This window comes from Diadema setosum, chromosome 8, assembly GCF_964275005.1.
Source record: "Diadema setosum chromosome 8, eeDiaSeto1, whole genome shotgun sequence".
Classification (NCBI taxonomy): domain Eukaryota; kingdom Metazoa; phylum Echinodermata; class Echinoidea; order Diadematoida; family Diadematidae; genus Diadema; species Diadema setosum.
Window position 1 is genome coordinate 4,904,984 of NC_092692.1, and position 10,923 is coordinate 4,915,906.

At 37.2% G+C, this 10,923-nt stretch overlaps 1 protein-coding gene across 1 annotated transcript; it reads left to right on the forward strand.

Annotated features, from left to right (window-relative positions):
- Positions 1 to 5,519: 5,519 nt before the first annotated feature.
- LOC140231717 (uncharacterized) lies at positions 5,520 to 9,484 on the forward strand. Its single transcript, XM_072311870.1, has 6 exons — positions 5,520 to 5,644; positions 6,511 to 6,655; positions 7,236 to 7,292; positions 7,981 to 8,184; positions 8,762 to 8,878; positions 9,307 to 9,484. The coding sequence occupies exons 1-6, from the start codon at positions 5,520 to 5,522 to the stop codon at positions 9,454 to 9,456; spliced, it is 798 nt and encodes a 265-aa protein (XP_072167971.1). The 3' UTR covers positions 9,457 to 9,484.
- The last annotated feature ends 1,439 nt before the right edge of the window (positions 9,485 to 10,923 follow it).

Genomic DNA, 10,923 nt, shown 5'->3' on the forward strand with positions numbered 1-10,923 from the left:
CGACCTCGATTTCTACCGTATTCCACAGCATTGTCACAGTAATGATGAGATACTTGTTTAATAAACAGCCAACAGCGTTATGTATGATTTGGGTCTTCACTGTTTACCTTACCAGACGTGCAGCGGACCACCCCATACCAGGTTACTTTAGACGATTAAACTTACTGATAAGCAAAGGTAAAGTTCCAAGGTTCGATTCCAGGCTGTTTTATTTGTTAACAATTACGTAATTATAATCATTTCTTTTTTGCTTTTCAATGTTTGTCAAGGTTACACAAGGCCCTCTGTCTGACTCCGATCGTTTGTTAAAATGACGTGGAAACTTAATTTATTTGCCTGAATTCATATTCATTGTTATAGGAGCTTTACGTTTAAACACAGCCAAGGACAACAGCTTAGCGTTCCGTGTTCTTGACAGAAAGATAATTATTGATTATTGTTTATATCAAGGTGATGAGTGTACGCAACCAAGACAAAATGCTTTCAAGACCTGAATGATATATATTATAAAACTACTAGTACTATTTATTGCTGGTGTAAAATCGTTTATTATCATTAGCGCAAGTGTAATTGATTAAAATAGTTCGTCTGGATTATTTAATCGTAAAGTGTTTATTTCTGGTTATGGCAAAGCAATTCATAATCATACCCGATAAAACAGTGATGAAGTGATTATCATAATCATGTACCAAACAGTCAAGTCATTTTCTAAATCAAAAGGAAAAGTTTCCACTGGAAGTTTCCCAAACCATACTACGGTACAATGAATATTCCTTTCACATTTTGTTAAAACAGTGTAAGTATAAGACTACAATGACAATCATCACAACTTTAGAGGGGCGGCGAAATTAACCCATCTTATTAAAGTTGTTCTTCGTACCTCGGCTACAAAAGTTGGTTACTATTACATGTGGTTTTAATACTTTTCTATAACGGCTACTATTCGGCTCCACAATCAGACAATAATCCTAACTTCTCGTTAGGAATAGAGGGCGCTACTGCTCTAGGAAGAGTCTTTGCTGCTTTGAAAACGGAGTTTTCACATACCGAGAATACAGGCCTATATCTGTGTATGAGTGGATGGGCTTGGCATAACCAACTATAGCGTACAACTGTATGTTTGTCTCTTTGTCTGTTTGTTTGTTTACGATGAGACGGTTTGCACAGTGTAGGCATCTATCAACCAAGTCCAGTAAATCACGTTTGTGGATAAAAAGGCCTACAGCTATTCTACAGAATATTTTACTAATCGTTGGTTTGTTGGTGGAATAAAGACAAATCTGCCATATTTTTATGAGCCTTAAAAAATCAATACAATTATTTGTGTCAGCTGCAGTCTTATCACCAGCTTCTAAATCTCTATACATGTGACTTTTTCATATAATGGCAATATATTTCAGAAGAATAAGTCTTCCGTTTTTCCGGAATTTCTGCAGCATTAATACACCTCCCCGCCCCCCCCCCCCCCCCCCGATTTGTGCACAAGCGGTAGCAAGACTACTTGTATACGTTGAGGGCCACTGTAAATTTATGGATAACCGTGAATCTTAATCCACATTATTTCCTTCGAAAACAAAAATATATAACTGAAGACTTGTACATGACGACAATCAAATTCCTAAGCTCAAGAGATGGACACTAGAGTGGACAAGGCCCACGAACTGGACATCAGCTAATGTACACTGGTTATACGGTCCACGAGCTAGACACCAGACAAAAAGGGCCCATGAGATCGATACTAGTAGGCAAATAATGCACTCAATATCAATTTTAAAGTTTACAATGAAGCAGTTCCCTGCATTCGATTCATTTTTCTAACTTATGATTGAAATTGAACATCCATTTGAATATAACACAGGTAACAAAAATAACAATATGTTCATGTCTACATGAAAAGAGACAGATATAGTCAGAAGCATTTGTTATATTCGGCGAAAAAGTGTAAATCTATTCGAAACGAATTCAATGAAGACGCACTTGTGATGTCTATTCCAAAGGGAGTTCTATTCATAGCAGTTAATGACCCATGGAGTGCACAATTTGTTGTTGATGTTGTTTTTATTATTTTATGTGTCGACACCAGGATGTTATTCGGCAGTAGGGGAATTCCACCTCTTTCTGTGCCACTTCTTCGGTATGGCAGTTGAATCAGGCATGCAGGTGGGTCTGGTTGAATGTATGTTTGTTCACAGAGTTGCACAATAGACGATGGATTCTTAATTCAGTACTCTGCCTTTTATTACGTCACGTGAACTAGAATTGTGTTTCAATAGAACCACGCACCAAGGAAGAGCAGTAAATATTAGTCTCACCTTATTCGTTTTGAAGCAGTGTACTCAGAATAGTGTTAAGTATTACATGCGTATTGTGGTCACCAGATTGCTTCTTCAAATACAAACTTAAAGGTGTGCACATCCCTTGTATAAGCCTAAAGGGTTTGGAGACGCACACATTTATGGGCCCATAATGTAATAGTTTTATGTGAGGTGAACGACCAGGTGAACCAAAGAAGTGGAGAAAGTCAGAGTAACAACGCTGAAATTCGTTCCAGCTTTCACCTATCCACTTCTGTATGAACAGAAACCAGTTTGAGGTAAATCTTGCCTGGCTCTAATAACACGATTTAAAGAGATGGTATACTATTGGTTGAGATGACAATTAAGCTTTGAACTTTTGCGATATACCTAGAAACCACTGAATGAAATGTTAAAAAGCATACAATTCTGAGAGGAATTCAAAGTTTCTTTGATGAAAATCAGTTTTGAAATGACTAAAACATTAAAAAAAAAATGGTAAAACAAAGCGGCTTTGATAAAGGTGGGTCCCACCTTTCATTATGACTGCTTCGTCTTGGATATCTCAGTCATTTAAAAACCAATTTTCGTCAAATACACTTTGAATTCCTCTTAGATGATTTATGCTCTTTTACATTTCATAAGAAGTTTGTCATTCCTCCATCGGAAAAAAAAATCATCATCAAAAAAAAAACGTTGAAAACTTCAAACCCCATCTCAACGAAACTGTACCACCCCTTTCAGCTCAATTTTGAATGGCGTTTACGAACGTGGTTTGACAGCGTTTATCTAAACATCATGTAATCTCGATTCGAGTGTCGTCACTGCGGAGCTGCTTTGAGCCGTTCGACCCGGAAAGTATACCAGGGTCCCGTTATCAGTGACAGCTGCCACTTTTCTTTGACAAATTTGCTTTCAGACAATCAGATGCAAGGATTCCAGTAGCTTAACAACTATCATAACTTCTCATTGATAACAAGGTTTATGAAACGGGGCCCAGGTCAACTAAGGCGCGCGCTATTTTGTCCACGGCCTGAATCTCAGGCTGCGTATAGCCATTCTTTACTCAGAGTTTGGCGTCGGGGTTTTCCCAGTCTATTGTTGTACCTCACCCTATACTGACCTCCTCAACCCACCTACCCCAACCACTGCCACCTTTAACACGCTTCGGTAGTCCCATTTGCAAAATAGAGGATTGGTCTGTTCTAACAAACTTGTCTAAGAGCAGCATTAGCTCGCAGAAACCCTTGTCATGCAGCAGTAGCAGAATCTTTCCACCTCCCTGGTATCACAGACTACCAAAGCTCCGGAACTCTCGTCGATTTCTGGTGAATCATTAAACTCAGGTTTGCAAATTCATTTACGTCTTAATATCGTGGGGAAGGCTGATCTTGGGTTGATGACAACATAATCATAAGAGAAGCAGATCTCCGCAAGTGCTGTGCTCGCAAGACTCTGAAAACCAGGTCTGCCCCGATTCTTGTATACAGCGTTCACTGTATGCAATGCATAATGTAATTTTGTGCGTGTTTATACGATACCGGTCTCGCTCTTGGTACGAGGATCATGGGGTACATTAAATGATGTGTGATACGCAGGTATATATATGTATGTATGTATATATATATATATATATATATATATATATATATATGTATATATATATATATATATATATATATATATATATATATATATATATATGTATATATAGATGCTTAACTAATTAATTGTTTCAGCAAGGAGCTCCTTGGTTTCAGAAAGCGGAGGTATATAGATGACTTTCACCCACTCTGAGTGAGGTGCGCTTCCGTCGTATTGCACATAAATCTACCAACCTTGATGCATTTTGACTTCTGTCAAATCTGTTTTGAATGCGTTTGAAGAAAAAGATGTTAACGAGATTAATATAATTAATTGGGCTCCCTAAAGATACCACTCCCTATATATGTCTCTGCAGATATTATATATTACAACCATGTACCATATACGTGATCTACAATCTGCGCTTTGGGTGTGGGGTGTTACTTTTCGGTCATCTTTCTGACCACCAGCCAACGAGGGATTTAATTCAGGTTACTCTATAGAGACATGGATGTCTCTGGTTTTTATGGTTCCCATGGGGCGTGCTGGAACAAAGTCGGAAGATCTGGTCTGAATTCATATCTTTTTTTTTTTTTTTTTTAAAGTTTGGTTCAATACATGTGTCGTCATTTCTGGATAAGAACACTATAAGCCCAACAATTTGTGATGTCACAGTAGGACAACAATAGAAAGAAAATATCAAGAGAATGCAACATGTTTGAGATTTCCAGTAGAAGAGTACTTGACCTAGCTGCTTCAAAAGGTATGATAATGATATTACCCTTAACATTATGTCAGTAACAAGTCAAGGAACTGTGTACGTCTTATTAAAGATGACTGTGTGGAATTCTTCTTGTATTTTCTACGACAGTTTCCAGTTCTCACTAAGCTACTGAAAATGTTTTTCAATATAAATTTTCTGAGAGCTCAATCTTCAATTCTTTAGTCAACTCTTTTGACTTTTGTATTGACATGTCCTACAATATCTGCCTTTATTTCAAACCACATTTCGTTTCTCATCATATTTGGGTTTTCAAGGTGCAGTTATCAATGTCATAATAACTATTATTTGGTCTTATTTACCCACAGTAGGGTCTTCAGGGTTAACACTGCTTTTAGGCGAATGACGTCATTCGCCTAAAAGAAAAAAAACAAAAACAAAAACGGTGAACGCGTTAAACGTATACGAGATTTACCTGCGTCTTCATTACATCTTATTATGTTCATCACATTGTTGTACCGATTTCGTGACATTATCTGTATATGTGAACATTTCTTTGTATTCCTAATTATTTTGTTGGAAATGAAATAAATCAACTTGAACTTGATTCCTGTATATTAATACGACTTGCAGAGAATGAAGAATATGCGCACTTCGTTCGATAGAATTAATGTCCTGGGCCCCGTTTTATCAAACGATATAATTGATTATAAATTTCCTTTCCACACAGGCTGCCATAGACTCACAATAGAAATCAACTATATAATCAATTATAACTCTTCATAAAACAGGGCCCTGGAGTACCAGTCCGCTATATGAATTAATATGATTGTTATCATGGTTTGAAATTACTTATTAATGTCATAAAGCAAAGATGATAACAAGGAACGTATCCTAATTCGCTCTAGGGCAACTTTACCATGTCTGGATACACTACCTCACCACCCGCGAGGATCCCGCTACCGAGGAGCCCGCCACCAAGGAGTCCCCCGCCGAGGAGCCCGTCAAATGTCAGCTCTCATGGCACCTACAGAGAAGACGATGGGTAAGAGTGTCATAGCACACATGCTTTTTTATATTACTTTATGTTTATTTTTCTTTCCATTTATTCGTAATTTATATATTATGTGCTGTTTTGATTATGTTGGAGATGGAGAAATTGAACTTGTTTAATCGTGCAGACACATAAACTTATCTTGTTTCCTGGATCTTTGTTTATTTTATTCTCAAATCATACATATACAGTACAATCCGTTCTGGATTCAAAGTAAAACATATAAAAAAAAAAGCTGAAGACAATATCATCATCATTTTGCAGTACATACAGGCATAATTTTCCTCAAACTTTCATTGATGTGTTTTACTAATATTGCTACATTCACTCAATCCACATGACATATGAAGGTGAACTTGTCCATACAAGTACACATCAGAGAACGTTTGAGAAAAATCCGACAATCCACTCAAAAGTTATTGATTTTTTGAAGTTTCAGTGTGGTCATCGCTGGATGACAAGATGTCACATGCGTATAATAACAATACATTATAAAGAAATTATGAAAATCCATAAGGACAGTAGTTTACTGAGAAAAAAAAAAACACCCACATACACACGTTATGGTGAAAATCACATTTTCAGACGATAGAATGAAGTTAAGTCATCTGTACTTGCCTGAATATAGCAATAGATATTTATCATAGTGACGTACCGTATAGTGACATCATCGGGGGCAAAAGAGCTGATAAGATAAGGAGAAATCGGACAAGAAAGAAAGCGGTATGGATAGAAAGTATAGAGAATTCACGCGACGAGCGTGCATAATCTCTGCAGAAGGCACAAATATAGTTTTTACCATGACATAATTTCTTTCGGGCTATCAAAGTAAAATCTCAAACCGTTGCTATCAACAGAAAGGCCCACTGCTATCCCTCGATGGTTGGAGGAATTCTGGGGTGTTGTCATGTCGTCTGCGCAGTGCTTTCGATAGCTCTCGGTGTGATCGATATCGCCTTCGAAGGCGGGGTTCCCAATGGGATCGGCCTGTACACGGGAATGGTAAGGACAGACGATTCGACGATGATGCTGCTCTCTCATACAACATTTCCGTAAAACTATAGGTCTAAAAGAAATTAAATAAAAGATGTACAAATGCAAATGGGAAATTTATGTGCCAAAGATAAAATATCGGGGATATTGTCTTCAGTCTTCTTTAATGTTTCACCTTTGACATTTTTACCACTGACATTATTCCTCTGTCACCTTTACCCCTAACTTTTGATCTGCAACCGGTACGGGGTCACATTAAAATATCTCTTTTGATCAACTATGCATGTCGTCTAATCTATTACAGAGAATTAGTAATTCGGCAAACTATGTTTGGGGTTGTTTTTTTTCTGTCATTTACTCGAAAAAAGCATCACACATTATTACATGCATGCTTTCTTGTTATGTGTTGACTTATTTGCCTTGTTCAAATATAAAAACATTGAGCATTAACATTTAAACCGTCGTTAATTATTGAATACCAAATTAACTATAGAACCGTACGTATGTTTCATCGAATAATAATAATAAAAAAAACAACTATGGATATTGTTTATGAAGATGTCGCGCTTGCATTTCTATCATATTTTAGATTTTCCTCTTGCCCGGGATATTTGCTGCTGCAGCCTACAAGAAGAACAGATTAATGGTGAGACAAGTCTCTTAGACAGTTCCGCATTTTATGATACGAAGGTTTTATTCGGTAATTGTTGTGCACTGTATAGTTCCAACCGATGTTGAAAATACAGAAAGTGCGGACATTGGTTTGTTATTGTTACTGCTCTTAGATTGAGGCAGTTCTTCAAGATATATTCATAGGAACAAATCAAGAGAAAATCAAAATCAAAACTCTGAACAGTAAATTAATATCTCATGAAAGAATGTTTTGTCCAAATTTTTTTGGTCTCATTTTCGTGTGGTTTGATTGACGCTTTCATGAAATATCAACATATTATGGTGGGTATAATGGATGATATATATATATATATATATATATATATATATATATATATATATGTGTGTGTGTGTGTGTGTGTGTGTGTGTGTGCGCGCGCGCGCGTGTGTGTGTGTATGTATGTGCAGATAAGTGAACTCGATTTTGTGCATACACGTGCTACTTTGTTCGTTCTGAACAGCGAAATTCTTACCTTAGCATTGCTCGACATAGCAACAGGTATGTAAGCAAACTGGATTCCGAATATTGACATTTAGTATTATAATTTAGGAACTGCAAGTGTTGAAAGTGACTAACTCTTTGCTAGCTTCCCTATAAATCAACTATCCATTAATCTGGGTACCATCATTTGAGCCTCTCGTTATCAATTTACCTTTGACAGGTGTACGCTTACTATGGATTGTCGATCATTGCTCTGGTCAGCTCGGCCGTCATGATATCCTGTCTGGTCATGGCAAAGTTTTACGGATACTCCTGTAGTTCGGTTCACAGTCCAGACGACAGTCCAGACGACAGTCCAGACCACGGTCCAGACCACGGTTCAGACCACGGCCGAGATCAAGGTTCAGATCAGTCCAGACCAGACGTGAGTCTCGCCTGATTTACCAATATGATAATGGCTATGATATAATATGATAATGATATGGTCTTCTTTATCCCTGACAGCCCCTTCAGTGTTGAAATTGTTCTACCAAAGGGCCCCTTCATTATTATTGTGTTTCATTTAAACAAAAAACAAACAAACAAGCAAACCCAAAAACCAAAAGAAACGAAATGTAAAACGAGTGCCCGGAAATGTTATTCATTTACACCTTTGACTCATACCTAAGGTACTGAAAGGCTTCTAATAATCATTCGATTTGTCGTCACTATTTTCATCACCATGATCATTATTCCATGATAGGGTCGAGTCGTGGGGGGGGGGGGTCATCTTGAAAGAATTCGAAAAGCCCACGTTTCGTTACATGTGCTTGAAATAGATAGAATGAAAATCAAATAAATCTATAACACTGTATAAAGCATCATGAACAGAACAGCGAGTCTATCTGTTTGGGGGTATGCTTTCTGCTATAATTATATCCATTATCATTATTATCATTCCAAAGCTATACTGCGATTTATTTATTTTTTTACTTTCTTTTCGTGGTCTTTTTTGAGTGCAGGTGATCATGACCACGGCTGGGATTTTTCTCGCCTTCATTGAGCTTTTGGTGGCAATTTTGTCAACAGTCGTCTGCTCACTCACTTTCTGCCCCGCCCCAGTTTTTCCCGCCGAATTCGTAAGTAGGCCAGCGTCTGTCACCTATTTAGGTGTTTACAAGCCAAATGCTAATACATGCTGAAAGACAAACAACATTTTAGCAAAATTCTCTGTGTGCTTTCAAATAACTTGATCGTGAATTTTAGATTTATGGCCTTACGCGTGTCAACGATTACGAGCGGATCCATATAACTGTCGCACAAAAATAATTCACAACAACCACGCAAGTTATAAACCCTGTCTCATTCACCGGTCATGAGCATGTCATAATGTGTGTGTGTGTGTCTGCGTGTGCATGTGATGGCTATTTTTATTTATTCTAATGGGTGTGATATGTTTTGACTTTAATATATTGCCGTATATCATACTTTTACGCACTGTGTAACTGAAGTCGTGCTCCGGTGGTTGACATTATTCTTTGTTTGTTTGTTTGCTCGTTCTCCCCAGCCAAACTACGAAGCAGAAGGCGGCGTTGTCAATGAGGCCTTCTCTCCCGACCCTTCCGTTGGGGAGCACAGAACCGAGCAACAACCCGTGTTCAGTGTCACGGCTGACACAAGACTAGCTGATTCTACACAGCCTTTCAGCGTAATATAATGTTAGTTACGATTTCTCTATTATGTAAATGGAAAGAGTTTTTGTGATGCTTGAAAATATGTATATATATTTTGTTTAAATTAAATAAATGATACATATACATAAGCCTATATATAATGTATATACATGTCTATGTATATACATGTACATATAGATAAACACATATATTACATAACACTACGTTTTTTTTGTCACGTTTTTTGTATGATGTAATATTGATATTTGTGACTGAAAGCCGAATGAATGAATTATGATAAATAATGATAATAATAACAATACCAATAATGATAAAATCATATATGTATACATACATTATGTGTGTGTGTGTGTGTGTGTGTGTGTGTGTTTGTTGAAGGTTCCGATATTCTGATGATATTGCATGTCCAAATGAGTCTGTTTCCTTTGATTTATTTCAAAATGATTTTGTTCTCTGTCGGTCAACCACGTTAGACAGATAATGTATCAGATGCAAGCAAGGAAATTCGCTCTTGCAGATGGAGACAATGGGAAATGAGTACGGACAACTCCATAAACACAGAGATGCAAGGATATTAAATTGAGAGAGAGTGAAATAAGCATGAAATAAGAATTAAACAAAGAATGAGTGAAAACTATCGAAACAAAGGCGCGAAGGACCCTATCTACAGTAATTATTGAGATTCGACAATATTTGGTTTTACTCTATGTCAAAAGCACTTTAGTTGGACGTGGACACTGGTGTTCAACGTTTTTGTGTTTGCTTATTTGCTTGTTTGTATATACTCATATATTTGTTTCGTTTGTATTTTTGATTCGTTTTATGCTTTGTTCTATACACATCAGTTGAAGATGTGAACGCTAACCAGTTGCGCACGGCATCAATTACAGTTCGATATGAAGGGAAAACCCCCTTCTCTTCAGATAGATGTGATAACAGATGATAGGGTCCAGGGTTCTGTTTTTATATATTGTAATGTGTAACCTTTCCAAAAGGTCGTCAACTGGATATGCTTTTGTTATAAAAATCCATGGAAAACACTTTACATCAGAATGCCAGATACAGGTGCGATGAATTCTTTCGCTTTGCTACCTCATCATTCAACAAAAGCAGAAGGTCTATCCCGGACACCTGTACACTTTTCCCCTTCTTTCGTTCTCTTCTCTTCCGGAAGTAAGGAACTTTTAACCCTTAAGTTTGTAGTTTGTTTGCTACAATCAGCGAGCTTTCCTTAGTTGTATAGCGCTTCAGTTTGCTTAATGTATCGCTTCAGCTTATCCCGCAATGTTATTGTGCTCACAAGAATGGTATTCGTTGCGGTGACACTAGTCATGATGATTTGTGTTTGTATTCTACATAAGTTATATGTATGATGATGAAGTAACTAATACATCAAATCAAATTGCTGGCCAATTAACAACATTGTAGCAGCAGTTTTATACCTACTATACCTCTGGTCAATATCGGTAGTCAGCAAACGGTATTTCAAC